Source organism: Pelobates fuscus, chromosome 2 (genome assembly GCF_036172605.1).
Source record: "Pelobates fuscus isolate aPelFus1 chromosome 2, aPelFus1.pri, whole genome shotgun sequence".
In the NCBI taxonomy this organism is placed as follows: domain Eukaryota; kingdom Metazoa; phylum Chordata; class Amphibia; order Anura; family Pelobatidae; genus Pelobates; species Pelobates fuscus.
In genome coordinates, this window is record NC_086318.1 from 1594538 (window position 1) to 1618721 (window position 24184).

At 48.9% G+C, this 24184-nt stretch overlaps 1 protein-coding gene across 2 annotated transcripts in view; it reads left to right on the forward strand.

Moving 5' to 3' along the window:
• The window catches only part of ABHD1 (abhydrolase domain containing 1), a 161825-nt gene that overhangs the window by 55532 nt on the left and 82109 nt on the right, over positions 1 to 24184 (forward strand). For both annotated transcript variants that reach the window (XM_063441839.1, XM_063441840.1), the window contains one exon: positions 11165 to 11338. In XM_063441839.1, coding sequence (XP_063297909.1) covers positions 11165 to 11338 — 174 coding nt within the window. The remainder of the gene's footprint in view (positions 1 to 11164; positions 11339 to 24184) is intronic.

Consider the following 24184-nt stretch of genomic DNA (forward strand, 5'->3'; position numbering starts at 1 on the left):
TGCCAAACCCCTGACCGACTTGACAAAGAAAAACCTTCCTCGACAGGTCCTGTGGTCTCCCCACTGTGAAATAGCGTTTCAAACTTTAAAAACTGCTCTTGTGAATGCTCCCGTGTTGGCCGCCCCAGCCCCTAACAAACGTTTTATCGTCCACACAGACGCTTCCATGTTCGGGCTGGGAGCCGTCCTCAGCCAAGTAGGCGAAGACGGAGGGGAACACCCTATTGCCTACATCAGTCGTAAGCTCCTGCCACGCGAAGTTAGCTATGCCGCCGTGGAAAAGGAGTGCTTGGCACTGGTGTGGGCACTAAAGAAACTGACTCCTTATCTGTACGGGCAAGAATTCACTCTGGTAACGGACCACAATCCCTTGGTATGGTTAAACCGGGTCTCTGGAGATAATGGCCGATTGTTACGATGGAGCTTGGCTCTACAACCCTTCAATTTTACCATCACTTATCGACCCGGGAAACAGAATGGCAATGCCGATGGATTGTCCAGGCAAACCGATATCAGCCCAGCCTAACCAGAAGTCTGGACAGCCTTAGTCTACCCCGAAAAGGGGTCAGACGGTGTCTGCCAGAGTGTTCCACAAGGAGGGAGCACTGTTACATTACTGTTGTCCCCTGTTATAAAAGATTTATTCGGTCCCATACTTTTGGTGCTTTGGACACTGTTCTGACGGATTTACAGTCCTCGTATGGTCCAGCCCGAACCCGCTATGTACGCCTAGAGGTGGCCGCCATTTCGGGACTTTTGCACGTGGTCGCGGCCATCTTACCTACAATCAGCGGTGGTCGCCCAGAATCATCTGGAACCAAAAACGGAGACCCACCCAGGTGAACACCGCTGAGACCTCCAGGATCACAGAACTCAGTGTTGGACATACCGAACTATTCACCGTTCAGTAAAGCACTTGCCCTGCACCTGGGGATTACAGCGACCCCAGGAAGGACTACGGAAGACAAAGGGTTGTGGGGTTTTTACCGTCCGAACGAAGACCGACCGCAAGGCCTAAACGTATGGAACTATTTTCGGCTGAAAAGTCCGTGCGGTCGGTCTAAACTTTAGAAGCCCCTAACTCCCGAACCGCTCATTCGATCCGACCAGTTTTTGGATATGTTGGCCTCCAGAACAAGATCTATCTAGCGATGCAGGGTGTATGGGTGTACCCCCTGGTTTTGGGGTACATCCAGAATATGGACAAAAGTATGTGTAATATAATTGTGTTACTTGGTTATCTGAGGGGAGGGGACATGTGGGTTGAACCCAATAGATGATTGGGTATTTTATGCCTCCCCTTGGGAGTGTCCTCTTTGTATGTATTGCCAATAAAAAGCAGGCTGGGCATCCCAGTCCTCAGTTCTCATTTTTGACCCTCAATCCGCAGCCTCGACTCGTTTTGTGGGGGGAAAGAATATCCTAGCTGCACCATAGCTAGGGGGAGATTCTACACTTACAGGTCTCTACCGAGTATCGCTCCATTCTACTCTTCAAGCCGGGAACCAGGACATCCAAGCGATCAACCCTCCTGCTAGACTGGGGGCAATCGTAACAGGAGGTATAAAATAACCAATAACATAGATGTTACCTCCCACACATCCCCTCCCCTTAGTGTGACACATAATCCCATTATGCATACAGAGTAAAATATACTTTTACACAACTTCCATAACTTTAAAACCATACATCACATTCACATAAAAATACATATCCACAATCAATCCATTCAGGGGAACAACATATTAAAAAATGGCATGAATCCGACCAGGGGTTTAAAAGTTACTAAAAGTATATTTTGTCCCTTTCTGGCTGGCAGAAAAACATCCCCACAATACACCCTGGTTTCCTCCCTTCTGCCCTGGAGTTAATTGGAGAAGTAATCCAATTACCCAGGACTAAAGGCAGACTCCATTAACCACATGGTTGCAAAACAACATAAAACACTTTAAAATACATAAAGTCACATTTACACATAACACACAGACATTTCACCTATCCCCAGATAGCTGGGATCTGCACGCACAAAACTACTGAATAGCGCGCAGATCCTACTCACACAGTACAATTGCCATGGAGCTAAAGTCTTTCCCATAGTCTTTCATTATATGAATAGGCTCCATGGTATGGCTATCTGGGGTATCACATTCCCATAAAGTCTGGTCCATAGTCCAAAAGCAAGAGGCGGGCAATCAGCCCCCTCCAAGGACACATGGCGAGGTCGGTTTCGCCACACTTCTCCCCTTTACCCCCCAGACTAACAGGGTACTTGACCTCCTGCCGGTCAGTGCCCTTGTTAGTCCAGCAGCCCACCCACAAGACAGAAACAGCAGAGCAGCCCACCCACAATAAACAGTTACTACACCTGGGTGAGGGAGAATCTTGTCCAGGTTCAGGTGCCTCACCACGGCTGTGTGGGGGACTGGTAGGCTGCCTTGGTAGGTTGCTGAGGGTGCAGAGACCAGCGGTACTCTGTCCTGTTGCCAGCACTACCACGGGAGTAGTCTGGTTGGAGCCTGGTTGCTGGAGACCGACTGTCTCCCCTTTAAATACACCACTCTGCTGCTGGAGACCGACTGTCTCCCCTTGAGTTACACCGCTCTGCTGCTGGAGACCGACTGTCTCCCCTTGAGTTACACAGCTCTGCTGCTGGAGACCGACTGTCTCCCCTTTAGTTACACAGCTCTGCTGCTGGAGACCGACTGTCTCCCCTTGAGTTACACAACTCTGCTGCTGGAGACCGACTGTCTCCCCTTTAGTTACACAGCTCTGCTGCTGGAGACAGACTGTCTCCCCTTTAGTTACACAGCTCTGCTGCTGGAGACAGACTGTCTCCCCTTTAGCTAAACAGCCCTGTTGTGGGGGGGCAGGACCGACCGTCCCTACCCACTGTGCTGGAAGTGCAGAGACCACGGTCCCATCTGCACAGGTGTGGGGCTTACAGTCTCCCCCTTGTACATTAAGCTGCCGCTGGGGAGAGGTGGTAACCAGCTCCTCTCCCATTAGAACACTCTGCCGCTGGGGAGTGGAGACTGGGCTCTCTATTCCCTGTACATTAATGATCCGCCGCTGGGGAGAGGTGGTAACAATCTCCTCTAACATGCATACTTCCCGTCTCTGCGGAGGGAGATCGACTGTCTCTCCTCCCAGCACAGAGTCCTGCTGTGGGGGAAAGGGGGCTGGGCTCTCTATTCCCTGCTGGATACTCTGCCGCTGGGGAATGGAGACCGGGCTCCCAATTCCCAACAAATCACACTGCCGCTGGGGAGGGAGGACGGCTCCTTCAGCTCCCTGTAACTTGGGCGCAGAGACCACGGTCCCATCTGCGCTGGTGTGGGGCTTACGGTCTCCCCTTGGTGGGTTAGGCTGCCGCTGGAGAGAGGGTGTAACAAGCTCCTCTCTCTGAACTGTAACCTGCCGCTGGGGATCTGGGCCGACTGCCCAGCATCCCTGTAGGGCCGGTAGAGAGACCTCGATCCCATCTCCACCTGCCATCTGTGGGTCTCTCCAGGACCAGTCTATGAGGTCCCCTACTTCTGCAACTGGTAGTGAAGCAGGGGGTACCTCTGCCGCGTTTTCCCAGCTATAGGCTAGCAGGTCTGGGTCTGCCACCCAGTTTTCCCGGTCTGCGTCCCTGCTCTGTGGCTGGCAGGAATTTAATAGTTCTACATAGTCCATCTCCAGCTCTCGTTCCATGGCAGCGAAATGGCGGAGGTCTTCTCCCAGTCCAATAGATCTCGGGCCCTGTATCATCTCACCTCGGTAATGAAAGATAGCCCAGTACCGTGACTCTGCTGGACTGCCAAAGTCGACATCCTCCACTAAGGCTTTCCACAACAGGCCAGGGCTTGTGTAGTTCTCCCCCTCTGGCTGGATGCCCTCTGCCCTCCACGTCTCTGGCTGGACAGTGCACCACCACAGTGCCCGGTATGAGGCGTCCAGGCTCAGTTCCCTTTCCACGAGGTACTCGAGTTGTCTTACCCGCTGCCCTCCAGGTTGATCTCCCAGAAGTGGCATCCGCCAGGCCATTTGTTCCTCCAACTGGTATGCGACACCAGGAAGGCGCTGCTGCCGTTGATACTGGACTTCCTCCAGGGCATCGTACCATAATTCTTTCCGGGCATTATCTCTCCATTCTAATTCACTCTCTTTCTCAGGTGTGTGTGTTGCCCAGGGGTCTACGAACCCCATTTTCCCAAATCTTTGTGTAGACAGGGACGCTGTAGGCACACTAGCGTCGCCCTCAATTTGTAAATCCAAACATACTGTGTCTCCGAGCTGCTTTACCTCGCACTAGGACGCCATCCCACCGCTTGCCACCAATGTAACGGATCGCCTGGCACCCCGACCGGGTACCTCCGTTAATGGATGCTCCTAGTGCTTCCTGAGGACTCCAAGCACTCTGGCAGACACCACAATCACCGAATCCGAGAAACCTTTTAAATTCTCCCAAGCATATGAATGCTGTAGACCATTGAATAGGAACCATACGAATAGGCTTGTACTCCTAGCAGTCAACTGGAACAGCATGCAATAAATCCTTCCCCCAAATAATGAGACGACACATCACTTTGAGGGTAAAACAGGAACTCTGGACTGGCTCATCCAGCCTGGCTTTTATTTCCAACTCACACATACAGGCCACACCCAGGGGGAGGTATAAAAGAACCAATGACATAGATGTTACCTCCCACACATCCCCTCCCCTTAGTGTGACACATAATCCCATTATGCATACAGTGTAAAATATACTTTTACACAACTTTCATAACTTTAAAACCATACATCACATTCACATAAAAATACATATCCACAATCAATCCATTCAGGGGAACAACATATTAAAAAATGGCATGAATCCGACCAGGGGTTCAAAAGTTACTAAAAGTATCTTTTGTTCCTTTCTGGCTGGCAGAAAAACATCCCCACAATGCACCCTGGTTTCCTCCCTTCTGCCCTGGAGTTAATTGGAGAAGTAATCCAATTACCCAGGACTAAAGGCAGACTCCATTAACCACATGGTTGCAAAACAACATAAAACACTTTAAAATACATAAAGTCACATTTACACATAACACACAGACATTTCACCTATCCCCAGATAGCTGGGATCTGCACGCACAAAACTACTGAATAGCGCGCAGATCCTACTCACACAGTACAATTGCCATGGAGCTAAAGTCTTTCCCATAGTCTTTCATTATATGAATAGGCTCCATGGTATGGCTATCTGGGGTATCACATTCCCATAAAGTCTGGTCCATAGTCCAAAGGCAAGAGGCGGGCAATCAGCCCCCTCCAAGGACACGTGGCGAGGTCGGTTTCGCCATGAAAACAAAACAAAAATGAAAAATTGGGAGGATATAAATCAATGTGAGAACGTGCTGGATGGGGATAAGTGACCTTAGGTAATATCCTAGAGGTTAGCGGTCCGTCACAAGGGGTTTCGCCGCCCAATCAGAAGAAAGTGCAAAACCCTGTTTGAATGGGCGCTCCTTCGCTGATTGGTCAACCGCAGAGACCAATCAGCGCTTGTAGCGGATGGCATTGGGCTGTCCTCAAAATTCGTGTTCATATGTTTTCGGTTAAATTTTGCCTTATGTATGTATGTTGTATGTTGTATGTAGCATTCGATTGTTCGGTAAAATCACTCCGTTCATTATACGAGTGAAACTACCGAACAATCAGACCACCCAGGAATAAGTGTGCCTCCAATTACCGTTCGCAACAATGTTGCAAACGGGTAATTGGCAATTCGTGCAGTATGTGCTTTGTCCTCTGGGTGGCCGCCATTCGGGAAACGAACACGTGGCGGTGGCCATTTTAAACTTCCGAACAGCTGTGTTTTGCCGTTGAGTGTCTGGAACCCAAATCGTACACTTGGCTAGGCAAACACCGCTGAGACCTCCACACTGCCCTTAAATTCGTATAGAAACTACCGAACAAGGGGATTTTTCTGTGACCGACCGCAGGGCCAAAACGTATGGAACCAATTTCGGCTGTTTTCTCCAGCACGGTCGGTCTTTTTACTACCTCCATGAATCTCCCGAACCCCTGGTGATGTAATATTTAAAGGGGTACCCCATATATACTCATAATAGGATTATGAGTCATACTAAGGGGAGGGGATGTGTGGGCGGCAACTCATGTATGATTGGCTACTGTACTAATTATTGTGATCCCTCCCTTGCATGGGAGAATGCTTTAAAAGAAGGTTGAGTGATTAAAAGTTCAGTTCTGCTCCTGATGCTGTGTGTAGTCCAGTCATTGGGATCCGTATTGGGATATTCGTGGATTACCTTGCTTGCTGTGATTATTATTCTATGGTATTTTATTACTTGTTCCTGAGCCTCACTGGGATCTTTAATGGAGTTAACCTGTGAAAGACCAGCTCTCCGCTACAGCGCTAACTTGTTCCGATCCATCAGGAGATGGTCATTCACCTAAACGAACTGGTGGACACCCAGGGGAGCACTCATTAATTACTTCCCTTGCGGTTTCCCACTTATGTTGAAGGTGCGAATGTTCGGATTGATTGGTGTGAACATCCTAATGGTGGTCCGCGTTCGGTAGACTTACAGGTTTCGTTCGCATGAACTCCCCCGAACGGTCAACAGGGGATATTACATGAAATACATAGATACATGGGAAAACACAGTGGGAACACACCATGCAAACGAAAAGCACACGAATAAGCAGTGGGCATGATACTCAGTGACGGCGGTCCGCCACACATCGGTATTGTAGTTTAATGTCTCTGGTAAGGTAATGGTGGGTAGGTATTGTGGTTTAGTGTCTCTGGTAAGGTAATGGCGCGTGGGTGTTGCGGAGCTATAGGCAAGGACTTTCACCGCTGAATCCTTCATGAGCTTGTACAAGACACTGAATAGTTAATAGCTCTTTCCCTCCCAGGAACTGGCCGATACACAATTCTGAGAGTACAACAGTTTTTATTGAGCCAAACCCGCCTTTTATGCACAGACCCCAGCATGGTGTCGCCATACAATACATACAACCCCGCCCAGGCGTCTCTGTCTGGGAGATAATAGAGTCACGGACCATGTAGCGGAGAGCTGATTTCCCACAGACTATTTCCACTGGTAATCCCAGAATGGCTCAGGAACAAGTAGTAAATCCCATAGAGTAGTAGGCACGATCAGTAAGACAATCCAATAATATCCCATCACCTTTCCCAATAATCGGACGACACACAGTATCAGGAGCAGAACTGAACTTTTATTCCACATACCCTGCTTTAATGCGGTTCTCCCCTGCAAGGGAGACACCCACAATAATTATTACAGTAACCAATCACATAGACGTTACCTCCCACACATCTCCTCCCCTCATTTTAACAGATAATACAATTAAAATGTACATATTCTGGATGTACCCCAACCCTATGAAGTGCACCCCTAAATCACCTGATAGCCCTGATCTGGGTGAACAACATATTAAAAAATCACCCAGATCGGACCAGGGGTTCGGGAGTTATGTGAAAGTAAACTCTTGACCGACCGCACTGGCAGCAGTAGCCGAAATTAGTTCCATACAGTTTGGCCGGGCGGTCGGTCTCCTTTCATGCGTTAAAAGTCCTGAAAATATATGCCATCCAGGGTTGAGCTGGCATTCGGATGAATCCCCTTGTTCGTGGGATTCATCCTACCAAACAGCGGGCCGTTCGTGAGTTTCAGTCTGTATTTTCTGGAGCCCTGGAGGACTTAGCGGTGTTCGCGTAGTCGAGTGTCCGATTTGCGCACCGGCTCTGGGGACACAAGACTTCAGTGACCGGCAGGAAGGAAGCTCTCCCTCCTGCCAGGCCACCATTTAGACCCCCGGCGCGGCGTGCGGCAGTGGTATGATCAGAGGCGGCAAGGGAGCTCTAATCTCCCCGCTCTGCTCCCTCGCGAGCCGTTTGCTGATGCCGCGGGAGCCGGAATATGAAGGTTTTAATTCTGAAACCGGTCCGACATGATAGACTACAGGCTGCCTGGCAGGGCCCATACCGGGTGGTGGAACAAAAATGTGACACTACCTATGTGATCGGCCCGTGTTCGGGTACCGGAGTCTGACGCCTGTTGCATGTCAACATGAACATGCTACCACGAGCGGAATGAGGATCTAGCAGCCATATGTGCTCCAGCCTAGATAGATTTTGATAATCCTGGAAGAGGTGGCCAGGCAGGGTCCATAGACGAGGTCCACTTAGGGGACCAGCTAATGGAAGGAGAACGCCGACAGGCACAGAAAATGCTGTCGGCAAGGAAGGAGACGTTCTCCAACCTGAACGGATATACCCCACTAGCCACCCACCGGGTAGAGATTCCCGACCAACAGCCCCTGCAGCAAATCCCTACAGGGTACCAGATGATGTGCGGGGGAACATGCTGCAGGAGATCCAAGAGATGCTCCGGCTAGGGCTCATCATACCGTCCCAGAGTCCTTTGGTCTCCCCAGTTGTGCTGGTCTCGAAAAGAGACGGGACTACCAGGTTCTGTGTGGACTACAGGAGGCTCAACGACAAGACTGTCTCAGATGCGTGCCCCATATAGACGAGCTGCTAGATAGGATGGCTCGGGGACGGTACCTCACTGCTATAGACTTGTGCAAGGGGTACTGGTAGATTCCCCTGGCAGCTGATGCTCTCCCCAAGTTGGCATTCGTCACCCCATTTGGCTTGTACCAATTTAAGGTGATGCCATTTGGGTTGAAAAATGCCCCAGTCACTTTGCCTGCGCATATGCCTGCGCATACCTGGATGACATCGCCATATACACAGACACTTGGGAAGCGCACCTAGTACACGTGGGAGCTGTACTAGACAGGATTAGGGAGGCAGGGTTTACCCTAAAACCCAGCAAGTGCCATCTAGGGATGGCCTTCCTAGGGACTGTCAGTTATTACTGGAAGTTTGTCCCCAACTGCAGCGCCCTAGCAAAGCCTCTCACTGACTTGACCCGAAAGACCATGCCCCGACAGGTAGACTTAGCCCCAGGGTGTGAGTGGGCATTCCAAGCCCATATGGACACCTTGGTAAAGGCCCCTGTCCTGGCTGCTCCTAATTCCAGAAAACGTTTTCTCGTTCACAAAGATGCCTCCATGTTTGGGTTAGGAGCAGTACTCAGCCAGGTCGACGACGATGGTGGTTAACACCACATGGCTTACCTCAGCAGGAAGTTACTACCCAGGGATGTAAGCTACGCCGCCATCAAAGAGTGCCAGGCGGTGGTGTGGGCACTCAAAAAACTACAGCCCTACTTCTATGGACAGCAATTCACCCTGCTCATGGATCAGAACCAGCTGGTATGGCTTAACCGGGTCTCTGGGGCCAATGCCAGGCTGTTGCGATGGAGCTTGGCGCTACAACCATATTACTTTACCATCCACTATAGACTCGGTAAGCAAAACGGCAATGCCGACAGACTATCAAGAAAGACAGCCCCCGGACATCCACAAGCCGATCTGTTGGGATCAGACTGTGTACGCCGACTTGTGGATAAGAGGGAGCTGTGTGGCGGGATTGCTGTCTGTTCGTGAATTGCTGTATTATATTCTGTGTTTCCCCGTTATTTTCGTATAAATGTGTCTGCTCCCCGTTTGGGAGGTCTTCCATGAAGGTAATGCATTCACCTCCTGAACGGGGACCACCCCGACAACTCATTTAGAATGTTGGTTTTGAACATTCGCACCTCATAACGAGGTGTCAAAACCACAAACCGCAAGGAATGTCTCTGCGCGGGCCTCCCCTGGGTGGCAGCCCGTTCCCTAGATGAACGCCATCCAGGGGGAGCATTTGTGGATTGCTTCCCACCTTGTTTGATTCCCGAATGAGGACCTTCCCAGTGCCCATTGGAGTGTTAACACCAACCAATTAGAACATTGGCAACTTACAACATAAGTGTGAAACCTGGGTGGCCACCGTTCGTATAGATGAGCGGCGGCCAGGGGGAGCATTCGTGTCCCGAATGGAGATGCTTCCCTTGCCTCGTTTCACCCAGGGCCCCCGTGAGTGGAGGCTGTTTGTGGTAGTCACCGTTTTGGGGGTCCCTGAGATTGGTGGGGACACTCTTTGGGGACAATGGCGGTTTGGCGGGCTTTCTGTAGCTGCAAGTCAAAGAGGCGGGAAGCTTTCCCGTGCTAGGGCTCCCAGGTACAGAGACTCATGGGATGAAGACCCCCTTGTCACCGGAGGTTGGAAATCCTGAGGCTGGGTGGCGGGAACAGGGGACAAAGTGACTGGAGTTCCGTTTCCATCAGGAGCCCCTGGGAGGAGACACGGAGTGGCGGGAACAGGGGACAAAGGGACCCCTGGGAGGGAGAGGACCTTCGGAGGGGACATTGTCTTTATGTGTGATCCACCCCTTGCATGGGGAAAAGTAGAAAGCCGAGTGTGGACAATAAAGTTGTTGTTGTACCCCCAGGACTGTGTTGTCCGGTAACTGGGTGGGAAATGGGTCTTTCTGTATTATAACTGATTCCCTTCCAGGGAAAGACATGGCTGACCAGGGACAACCAATCGGGTTGCTAGGAGCCCGCTACAGCGTCGATTTTGGATCCCGTTGGCAGAATGCATTTTTAAAATTGAGTTTAACAATTTGTGCTGCCTCACTCAATCTAAACCACAGCTAATCGATTTATTCAGCGTCGATGAGGTAGGTTCATTGATGCTGAATAAAAACAATAAAAGTGTCTCCTGGTAAGGATCATGATAATGCGTGCTGCCACTTCATAGATAGACCATACAACAGAGTCAATGCAAAGAATGTTTGATGTAAATTAAACAGAACAAAGGTTTTAAGGCAATCTACTAATGGGCAGTTTAGGGGTGTATCATTAATTACCAATCGAATATTGACAATATTTAACAGAAAGTATGGGCAATCATTGCTCTAAAACTTATCTAGGGGACACTACTAGGTGGAGTCTTCTGAGAATAGGAGAGGAGATAAGATGGTCATGTGCAAAGAATAGACTCCATACACGACTTCCCTGAAATTTACAAGGTTGCTTGTCTGACTTATGATTTAGCTAAATAGAAATTAATACTTTCATCCACATTGGGTAAGAATGGAATTTATGGACAGTGAATGGTTGTAGAGAGAGGACAGAGCTTTCCTCTGCCTCATTCCTACATGGATGGTATTAATCCTCTCTCTTCCTTTAGGATGATGCTACTGAATTACCTAGCTACTACAGGAGACGACTCGCCGCTTTGTGCCGCTGTCTGCGTATCCTCTCCCTGGAACGTGTTTGTGTCAACTCAGTCTCTGGAGCAACCTTTAAATTACTTTCTCTTTAACAGCACCTTGACCAGGGGACTCAAAAAAACTGTGAGAAAGTGTGTGAGCCAAATTATACTACATATAGTATATATCAGTATATAGCACACAGTGTATATCGGTATAAGATAAATATAATGCAGCGTATATCCTCATATAGTACAGTTTACATATATCAGCACCCCATCTGTTATACCTCTATCGCACATAACCAGCTTCATCTCACCGCCTATCTGTTATGCCTGTATCGCATGTAACCAGCTTCATCTCACCACCTCCTACCTGTTATACCTGTATTGCACATAACTTGCTTTATCTCAACGCCTCCTACCTGTTATACCTCTATCGCACGTAACCAGCTTCATCTCCCCGCCTCCTACCTGTTATAACTGTATTGCACGTAACCAGCTTAATCTCACCACCTCTCACCTGTTATATCTCTATCGCACGTAACCAGCTTCATCTCACCCCCTCCTACCTGTTATACCTCTATCGCACGTAACCAGCTTAATCTAACCCCCTCCTACCTGTTATACCTCTATCGCACGTAACCAGCTTCATCTCACCCCCTCCTACCTGTTATACCTCTATCGCACGTAACCAGCTTCATCTCACCCCCTCCTACCTGTTATACATGTATTGCTCGTAACTTGCTTTATCTCACCGCCTTCTACCTGTTATACCTGTATCGCACGTGACCAGCTAAATCTCACCACCTCTTACCTGTTATACCTCTATCGCACGTAACCAGCTTCATCTCACCACCTCTTACCTGTTATACCTCTATCGCACGTAACCAGCTTCTCCTCAACGCCTCCTACCTGTTATACCTCTATCGCACGTAACCAGATTCATCTCACCCCCTCCTACCTGTTATACCTCTATCGCACGTAACCAGCTTCATCTCACACCCTCCTACCTGTTATATCTCTATCGCACGTAACCAGCTTCATCTCACCCCCTCCTACCTGTTATATCTCTATCGCACGTAACCAGCTTCATCTCACCCCCTCCTACCTGTTATACCTCTATCGCACGTAACCAGCTTCATCTCACGCCCTCCTATCTGTTATACCTGTATTGCACGTAACCAGCTTCATCTCACCCCCTCCTACCTGTTATAAATGTATTGCACGTAACTTGCTTTATCTAACCCCCTCCTACCTGTTATACCTGTATCGCACGTGACCAGCTAAATCTCACCACCTCTTACCTGTTATACCTATATCGCACGTAACCAGCTTAATCTCACCACCTCTTACCTGTTATACCTCTATCGCACGTAACCAGCTTCATCTCACCGCCTCCTACCTGTTATACCTGTATCGCACGTGACTAGCTTAATCTCACCATCTCTTACCTGTTATACCTCTATCGCACGTAACCAGCTTCATCTCATCACCTCCTACCTGTTATACCTGTATCGCACGTAACCAGCTTCATCTCAACGCCTCCTACCTGTTATACCTCTATCGCACGAAACCAGCTTCATCTCACCGCCTCCTACCTGTTATACCTCTATCGCACGTAACCAGCTTCATCTCACCGCCTCCTACCTGTTATACCTGTATCGCACGTAACCAGCTTCATCTCAACGCCTCCTACCTGTTATACCTCTATCGCACGTAACCAGCTTCATCTCACCGCCTCCTACCTGTTATACCTCTATCGCACGTGACCAGCTAAATCTCAACGCCTCCTACCTGTTATACCTGTATCGCACGTAACCAGCTTCATCTCAACGCCTCCTACCTGTTATACCTCTATCGCACGTAACCAGCTTCATCTCACCGCCTCCTACCTGTTATACCTCTATCGCACGTGACCAGCTAAATCTCACCACCTCCAACCTGTTATACCTCTATCGCACGTAACCAGCTTAATCTCACCACCTCTTACCTGTTATACCTCTATCGCACGTAACCAGCTTCATCTCAACGCCTCCTACCTGTTATACCTCTATCGCACGTAACCAGCTTCATCTCACCCCCTCCTACCTGTTATACCTCTATCGCACGTAACCAGCTTCATCTCACCGCCTCCTACCTGTTATACCTGTATCGCATGTGACCAGCTTAATCTCACCACCTCTTACCTGTTATACCTTTATCGCACGTAACCAGCTTCATCTCACCACCTCCTACCTGTATCGCACGTAACCAGCTTCATCTCACCCCCTCCTACCTGTTATACCTCTATCGCACGTAACCAGCTTCATCTCACACCCTCCTACCTGTTATACCTCTATCGCACGTAACCAGCTTAATCTCACCCCCTCCTACCTGTTATACCTCTATCGCACGTAACCAGCTTCATCTCACCCCCTCCTATCTATTTTACCTCTATCGCACGTAACCAGCTTCATCTCACCCCCTCCAACCTGATATACATGTATTGCACGTAACTTGCTTTATCTCACCGCCTTCTACCTGTTATACCTCTATCGCACGTAACCAGCTTCATCTCACGCCCTCCTATCTGTCATACCTGTATTGCACGTAACCAGCTTCATCTCAATGCCTCCTACCTGTTAAACCTGTATTGCACGTAACCAGCTTCATCTCACCCCCTCCTACCTGTTATACATGTATTGCACGTAACTTGCTTTATCTCACCCCCTCCTACCTGTTATACCTCTATCGCACGTGACCAGCTAAATCTCACCACCTCTTACCTGTTATACCTCTATCGCACGTAACCAGCTTAATCTCACCACCTCTTACCTGATATACCTCTATCGCACGTAACCAGCTTCATCTCACCGCCTCCTACCTGTTATACCTGTATCGCACGTGACCAGCTTAATCTCACCATCTCTTACCTGTTATACCTCTATCGCACGTAACCAGCTTCATCTCACCGCCTTCTACCTATTATAACTGTATTGCACGTAACCAGCTTCATCTCACCGCCTTCTACCTGTTATACCTGTATTGCACGTAACCAGCTTCATCTCACCGCCTCCTACCTGTTATACCTCTATCGCACGTAACCAGCTTCATCTCACCACCTCCTACCTGTTATACCTCTATCGCACGTAACCAGCTTCATCTCACCACCTCCTAACTGTTATACCTCTATCGCACGTAACCAGCTTCATCTCACCGCCTTCTACCTGTTATACCTCTATCGCACGTAACCAGCTTCATCTCACCGCCTCCTACCTGTTATACCTGTATCGCACGTGACCAGCTTCATCTCACCGCCTCCTACCTGTTATACCTCTTTCACACGTAACCAGCTTCATCTCACCGCCTCCTACCTGTTATACCTCTATCGCACGTATCCAGCTTCATCTCACCCCCTCCTACCTGTTATACCTCTATCGCACGTAACCAGCTTCATCTCACCGCCTTCTACCTGTTATAACTGCATTGCACGTAACCAGCTTCATCTCACCGCCTCCTACCTGTTATACCTCTATCGCACGTAACCAGCTTCATCTCACCGCCTTCTACCTGTTATAACTGTATTGCACGTAACCAGCTTCATCTCACCGCCTTCTACCTGTATTGCACGTAACCAGCTTCATCTCACCGCCTCCTACCTGTTATACCTCTATCGCACGTAACCAGCTTCATCTCACCACCTCCTACCTGTTATACCTCTATCGCACGTAACCAGCTTCATCTCACCACCTCCTAACTGTTATACCTCTATCGTACGTAACCAGCTTCATCTCACCGCCTTCTACCTGTTATACCTCTATCGCACGTAACCAGCTTCATCTCACCGCCTCCTACCTGTTATACCTGTATCGCACGTGACCAGCTTAATCTCACCATCTCTTACCTGTTATACCTCTATCGCACGTAACCAGCTTCATCTCAACGCCTCCTACCTGTTATACCTGTATCGCACGTGACCAGCTTAATCTCACCATCTCTTACCTGTTATACCTCTATCGTACGTAACCAGCTTCATCTCACCCCCTCCTACCTATTATACCTCTAGCGCACGTAACCAGCTTCATCTCACCGCCTCCTACCTGTTATACCTCTATTGCACGTGACCAGCTAAATCTCACCACCTCCTACCTGTTATACCTGTATCGCACGTAACCAGCTTCATCTCACCGCCTCCTACCTGTTATACCTCTATCGCACGTAACCAGCTTCATCTCACCGCCTCCTACCTGTTATACCTGTATCGCATGTGACCAGCTTAATCTCACCACCTCTTACCTGTTATACCTCTATCGCACGTAACCAGCTTCATCTCACCACCTCCTACCTGTTATACCTGTATCGCACGTAACCAGCTTCATCTCACCCCCTCCTACCTGTTATACCTCTATCGCACGTAACCAGCTTCATCTCACACCCTCCTACCTGTTATACCTCTATCGCACGTAACCAGCTTCATCTCACCCCCTCCTACCTGTTATACCTCTATCGCACGTAACCAGCTTCATCTCACCCCCTCCAACCTGATATACATGTATTGCACGTAACTTGCTTTATCTCACCGCCTCCTACCTGTTATACCTCTATCGCACGTAACCAGCTTCATCTCACCACCTCCTAACTGTTATACCTCTATCGTACGTAACCAGCTTCATCTCACCGCCTTCTACCTGTTATACCTCTATCGCACGTAACCAGCTTCATCTCACCGCCTCCTACCTGTTATACCTGTATCGCACGTGACCAGCTTAATCTCACCATCTCTTACCTGTTATACCTCTATCGCACGTAACCAGCTTCATCTCAACGCCTCCTACCTGTTATACCTCTATCACATGTAACCAGCTTCATCTCACCCCCTCCTACCTATTATACCTCTAGCGCACGTAACCAGCTTCATCTCACCGCCTCCTACCTGTTATACCTCTATTGCACGTGACCAGCTAAATCTCACCACCTCCTACCTGTTATACCTGTATCGCACGTAACCAGCTTCATCTCACCGCCTCCTACCTGTTATACCTCTATCGCACGTAACCAGCTTCATCTCACCGCCTCCTACCTGTTATACCTGTATCGCATGTGACCAGCTTAATCTCACCACCTCTTACCTGTTATACCTCTATCGCACGTAACCAGCTTCATCTCACCACCTCCTACCTGTTATACCTGTATCGCACGTAACCAGCTTCATCTCACCCCCTCCTACCTGTTATACCTCTATCGCACGTAACCAGCTTCATCTCACACCCTCCTACCTGTTATACCTCTATCGCACGTAACCAGCTTCATCTCACCCCCTCCTACCTGTTATACCTCTATCGCACGTAACCAGCTTCATCTCACCCCCTCCAACCTGATATACATGTATTGCACGTAACTTGCTTTATCTCACCGCCTTCTACCTGTTATACCTCTATCGCACGTAACCAGCTTCATCTCAACGCCTCCTACCTGTTATACCTCTATCACATGTAACCAGCTTCATCTCACCCCCTCCTACCTATTATACCTCTAGCGCACGTAACCAGCTTCATCTCACCGCCTCCTACCTGTTATACCTCTATTGCACGTGACCAGCTAAATCTCACCACCTCCTACCTGTTATACCTGTATCGCACGTAACCAGCTTCATCTCACCGCCTCCTACCTGTTATACCTCTATCGCACGTAACCAGCTTCATCTCACCGCCTCCTACCTGTTATACCTGTATCGCATGTGACCAGCTTAATCTCACCACCTCTTACCTGTTATACCTCTATCGCACGTAACCAGCTTCATCTCACCACCTCCTACCTGTTATACCTGTATCGCACGTAACCAGCTTCATCTCACCCCCTCCTACCTGTTATACCTCTATCGCACGTAACCAGCTTCATCTCACACCCTCCTACCTGTTATACCTCTATCGCACGTAACCAGCTTCATCTCACCCCCTCCTACCTGTTATACCTCTATCGCACGTAACCAGCTTCATCTCACCCCCTCCAACCTGATATACATGTATTGCACGTAACTTGCTTTATCTCACCGCCTTCTACCTGTTATACCTCTATCGCACGTAACCAGCTTCATCTCACGCCCTCCTATCTGTTATACCTGTATTGCACGTAACCAGCTTCATCTCAACGCCTCCTACCTGTTAAACCTGTATTGCACGTAACCAGCTTCATCTCACCCCCTCCTACCTGTTATACATGTATTGCACGTAACTTGCTTTATCTCACCCCCTCCTACCTGTTATACCTCTATCGCACGTGACCAGCTAAATGGCACCACCTCTTACCTGTTATACCTCTATCGCACGTAACCAGCTTAATCTCACCACCTCTTACCTGATATACCTCTATCGCACGTAACCAGCTTCATCTCACCGCCTCCTACCTGTTATACCTGTATCGCACGTGACCAGCTTAATCTCACCATCTCTTACCTGTTATACCTCTATCGCACGTAACCAGCTTCATCTCACCGCCTTCTACCTGTTATAACTGTATTGCACGTAACCAGCTTCATCTCACCGCCTTCTACCTGTTATACCTGTATTGCACGTAACCAGCTTCATCTCACCGCCTCCTACCTGTTATACCTCTATCGCACGTAACCAGCTTAATCTCACCACCTCCTACCTGTTATACCTCTATCGCACGTAACCAGCTTCATCTCACCACCTCCTAACTGTTATACCTCTATCGCACGTAACCAGCTTCATCTCACCGCCTTCTACCTGTTATACCTCTATCGCACGTAACCAGCTTCATCTCACCGCCTCCTACCTGTTATACCTGTATCGCACGTGACCAGCTTAATCTCACCACCTCTTACCTGTTATACCTCTATCGCACGTAACCAGCTTCATCTCAACGCCTCCTACCTGTTATACCTCTATCGCACGTAACCAGCTTCATCTCACCGCCTCCTACCTGTTATACCTGTATCGCACGTAACCAGCTTCATCTCAACGCCTCCTACCTGTTATACCTCTATCGCACGTGACCAGCTAAATCTCACCACCTCTTACCTGTTATACCTCTATCGCACGTAACCAGCTTAATCTCACCACCTCTTACCTGTTATACCTCTATTGCACGTGACCAGCTAAATCTCACCACCTCCTACCTGTTATACCTCTATCGCACGTAACCAGCTTCATCTCACCGCCTTCTACCTGTTATACCTCAATCGCATGTAACCAGCTTCATCTCACCACCTCCTAACTGTTATACCACTATCGCACGTAACCAGCTTCATCTCACCACCTCCTACCTGTTATACCTCTATCACACGTAACCAGCTTCATCTCACCACCTCCTACCTGTTATACCTCTATCGCACGTAACCAGCTTCATCTCAACGCCTCCTACCTGTTATACCTCTATCGCACGTGACCAGCTAAATCTCCCCACCTCTTACCTGTTATACCTCTATCGCACGTGACCAGCTAAATCTCACCCCCTCCTACCTGTTATACCTGTATCGCAAGTAACCAGCTTAATCTCACCACCTCTTACCTGCTATACCTCTATCGCACGTAACCAGCTTCATCTCAACGCCTCCTACCTGTTATACCTCTATCGCACGTGACCAGCTTAATCTCACCATCTCTTACCTGTTATACCTCTATCGCACGTAACCAGCTTCATCTCACCGCCTTCTACCTGTTATACCTGTATCGCACGTGACCAGCTTAATCTCACCATCTCTTACCTGTTATACCTCTATCGCACGTAACCAGCTTCATCTCACCACCTCCTACCTGTTATACCTCTATCGCACGTAACCAGCTTCATCTCACCGCCTTCTACCTGTTATACCTCTATCGCACGTAACCAGCTTCATCTCACCGCCTCCTACCTGTTATACCTGTATCGCACGTGACCAGCTTAATCTCACCACCTCTTACCTGTTATACCTCTATCGCACGTAACCAGCTTCATCTCACCGCCTCCTACCTGTTATACCTGTATCGCACGTAACCAGCTTCATCTCAACGCCTCCTACCTGTTATACCTCTATCGCACGTGATCAGCTAAATCTCACCACCTCTTACCTGTTATACCTCTATCGCACGTAACCAGCTTAATCTCACCACCTCTTACCTGTTATACCTCTATTGCACGTGACCAGCTAAATCTCACCACCTCCTACCTGTTATACCTCTATCGCACGTAACCAGCTTCATCTCACCACCTTCTACCTGTTATAACTGTATTGCACGTAACCAGCTTCATCTCACCGCCTCCTACCTGTTATACCTCAATCGCATGTAACCAGCTTCATCTCACCACCTCCTAACTGTTATACCTCTATCGCACGTAACCAGCTTCATCTCACCACCTCCTACCTGTTATACCTCTATCACACGTAACCAGCTTCATCTCACCACCTCCTACCTGTTATACCTCTATCGCACGTAACCAGCTTCATCTCAACGCCTCCTACCTGTTATTCCTCTATCGCACGTGACCAGCTAAATCTCACCACCTCTTACCTGTTATACCTCTATCGCACGTGACCAGCTAAATCTCACCCCCTCCTACCTGTTATACCTGTATCGCAAGTAACCAGCTTAATCTCACCACCTCTTACCTGTTATACCTCTATCGCACGTAACCAGCTTCATCTCAACGCCTCCTACCTGTTATACCTCTATCGCACGTAACCAGCTTCATCTCACCGCCTCCTACCTGTTATACCTCTATCGCACGTAACCAGCTTCATCTCACCGCCTCCTACCTGTTATACCTCTATCGCACGTGACCAGCTAAATCTCACCACCTCCTACCTGTTATACCTGTATCTCACATAACCAGCTTCATCTCACCGCCTCCTACCTGTTATACCTCTATCGCACGTAACCAGCTTCATCTCAACGCCTCCTACCTGTTATACCTGTATCGCACGTAACCAGCTTCATCTCACCGCCTCCTACCTGTTATACCTCTATCGCACGTAACCAGCTTCTTCTCACCGCCTCCTACCTGTTATACCTGTATAACACGTAACCAGCTTCATCTCACCGCCTCCTACCTGTTATACCTCTATCACACGTAACCAGCTTCATCTCACCGCCTCCTACCTGTTATACCTCTATCGCACGTATCCAGCTTCATCTCACCCCCTCCTACCTGTTATACCTCTATCGCACGTAACCAGCTTCATCTCACCGCCTTCTACCTGTTATACCTGTATCACACGTAACCAGCTTCATCTCACCGCCTCCTACCTGTTATACCTCTATCGCACGTTTCCAGCTTCATCTCACCCCCTCCTACCTGTTATACCTCTATCGCACGTAACCAGCTTCATCTCACCGCCTTCTACCTGTTATAACTGCATTGCACGTAACCAGCTTCATCTCACCGCCTCCTACCTGTTATACCTCTATCGCACGTAACCAGCTTCATCTCACCGCCTTCTACCTGTTATAACTGTATTGCACGTAACCAGCTTCATCTCACCGCCTTCTACCTGTTATACCTGTATTGCACGTAACCAGCTTCATCTCACCGCCTCCTACCTGTTATACCTCTATCGCACGTAACCAGCTTCATCTCACCACCTCCTACTTGTTATACCTCTATCGCACGTAACCAGCTTCATCTCACCACCTCCTAACTGTTATACCTCTATCGCACGTAACCAGCTTCATCTCACCGCCTTCTACCTGTTATACCTCTATCGCACGTAACCAGCTTCATCTCACCGCCTCCTACCTGTTATACCTGTATCGCACGTGACCAGCTTAATCTCACCATCTCTTACCTGTTATACCTCTAGCGCACGTAACCAGCTTCATCTCATCCCCTCCTACCTGTTATACCTGTATCGCACGTAACCAGCTTCATCTCAACGCCTCTTACCTGTTATACCTCTATCGCACGTAACCAGCTTCATCTCAACGCCTCCTACCTGTTATACCTCTATCACATGTAACCAGCTTCATCTCACCCCCTCCTACCTATTATACCTCTATCGCACCTAACCAGCTTCATCTCACCGCCTCCTACCTGTTATACCTCTATTGCAAGTGACCAGCTAAATCTCACCACCTCCTACCTTTTATACCTCTATCGCACGTAACCAGCTTCATCTCACCGCCTCCTACCTGTTATACCTGTATCGCACGTGACCAGCTTCATCTCACCACCTCTTACCTGTTATACCTCTATCGCACGTAACCAGCTTCATCTCACCACCTCCTACCTGTTATACCTGTATCGCACGTAACCAGCTTCATCTCACCCCCTCCTACCTGTTATACCTCTATCGCACGTAACCAGCTTCATCTCACACCCTCCTACCTGTTATACCTCTATCGCACGTAACCAGCTTCATCTCACCCCCTCCTACCTGTTATACCTCTATCGCACGTAACCAGCTTCATCTCACCCCCTCCTATCTGTTTTACCTCTATCGCACGTAACCAGCTTTATCTCACCGCCTTCTACCTGTTATACCTGTATTGCACGTAACCAGCTTCATCTCACCGCCTCCTACCTGTTATACCTCTATCGCACGTAACCAGCTTCATCTCACCACCTCCTACCTGTTATACCTCTATCGCACGTAACCAGCTTCATCTCACCACCTCCTAACTGTTATACCTCTATCGCACATAACCAGCTTCATCTCACCGCCTCCTACCTGTTAAACCTGAATCGCACGTGACCAGCTTAATCTCACCACCTCTTACCTGTTATACCTCTATCGCACGTAACCAGCTTCATCTCAACGCCTCCTACCTGTTATACCTCTATCGCACGTAACCAGCTTCATCTCACCGCCTCCTACCTGTTATACCTGTATCGCACGTAACCAGCTTCATCTCAACGCCTCCTACCTGTTATACCTCTATCGCACGTGACCAGCTAAATCTCACCACCTCTTACCTGTTATACCTCTATTGCACGTGACCAGCTAAATCTCACCACCTCCTACCTGTTATACCTCTATCGCACGTAACCAGCTTCATCTCACCGCCTTCTACCTGTTATAACTGTATTGCATGTAACCAGCTTCATCTCACCGCCTCCTACCTGTTATACCTCAATCGCATGTAACCAGCTTCATCTCACCACCTCCTAACTGTTATACCTCTATCGCACGTAACCAGCTTCATCTCACCACCTCCTACCTGTTATACCTCTATCACACGTAACCAGCTTCATCTCACCACCTCCTACCTGTTATACCTCTATCGCACGTAACCAGCTTCATCTCAACGCCTCCTACCTGTTATACCTCTATCGCACGTGACCAGCTAAATCTCACCACCTCTTACCTGTTATACCTCTATCGCACGTGACCAGCTAAATCTCACCCCCTCCTACCTGTTATACCTGTATCGCAAGTAACCAGCTTAATCTCACCACCTCTTACCTGTTATACCTCTATCGCACGTAACCAGCTTCATCTCAACGCCTCCTACCTGTTATACCTCTATCGCACGTAACCAGCTTCATCTCACCGCCTCCTACCTGTTATACCTCTATCGCACGTAACCAGCTTCATCTCACCGCCTCCTACCTGTTATACCTCTATCGCACGTGACCAGCTAAATCTCACCACCTCCTACCTGTTATACCTGTATCTCACATAACCAGCTTCATCTCACCGCCTCCTACCTGTTATACCTCTATCGCACGTAACCAGCTTCATCTCAACGCCTCCTACCTGTTATACCTGTATCGCACGTAACCAGCTTCATCTCACCGCCTCCTACCTGTTATACCTTTATCGCACGTAACCAGCTTCTTCTCACCGCCTCCTACCTGTTATACCTGTATAGCACGTAACCAGCTTCATCTCACCGCCTCCTACCTGTTATACCTCTATCACACGTAACCAGCTTCATCTCACCGCCTCCTACCTGTTATACCTCTATCACACGTAACCAGGTTCATCTCACCGCCTCCTACCGCTTATACCTCTATCGCACGTATCCAGCTTCATCTCACCCCCTCCTACCTGTTATACCTCTATCGCACGTAACCAGCTTCATCTCACCGCCTTCTACCTGTTATACCTGTATCACACGTAACCAGCTTCATCTCACCGCCTCCTACCTGTTATACCTCTATCGCACGTTTCCAGCTTCATCTCACCCCCTCCTACCTGTTATACCTCTATCGCACGTAACCAGCTTCATCTCACCGCCTTCTACCTGTTATAACTGCATTGCACGTAACCAGCTTCATCTCACCGCCTCCTACCTGTTATACCTCTATCGCACGTAACCAGCTTCATCTCACCGCCTTCTACCTGTTATAACTGTATTGCACGTAACCAGCTTCATATCACCGTCTTCTACCTGTTATACCTGTATTGCACGTAACCAGCTTCATCTCACCGCCTCCTACCTGTTATACCTCTATCGCACGTAACCAGCTTCATCTCACCACCTCCTACCTGTTATACCTCTATCGCACGTAACCAGCTTCATCTCACCACCTCCTAACTGTTATACCTCTATCGCACGTAACCAGCTTCATCTCACCGCCTTCTACCTGTTATACCTCTATCGCACGTAACCAGCTTCATCTCACCGCCTCCTACCTGTTATACCTGTATCGCACGTGACCAGCTTAATCTCACCATCTCTTACCTGTTATACCTCTAGCGCACGTAACCAGCTTCATCTCATCACCTCTTACCTGTTATACCTCTATCGCACGTAACCAGCTTCATCTCACCACCTCCTAACTGTTATACCTCTATCGCACGTAACCAGCTTCATCTCACCGCCTTCTACCTGTTATACCTCTATCGCACGTAACCAGCTTCATCTCACCGCCTCCTACCTGTTATACCTGTATCGCACGTGACCAGCTTAATCTCACCATCTCTTACCTGTTATACCTCTAGCGCACGTAACCAGCTTCATCTCAACGCCTCTTACCTGTTATACCTCTATCGCACGTAACCAGCTTCATCTCAACGCCTCCTACCTGTTATACCTCTATCACATGTAACCAGCTTCATCTCACCCCCTCCTA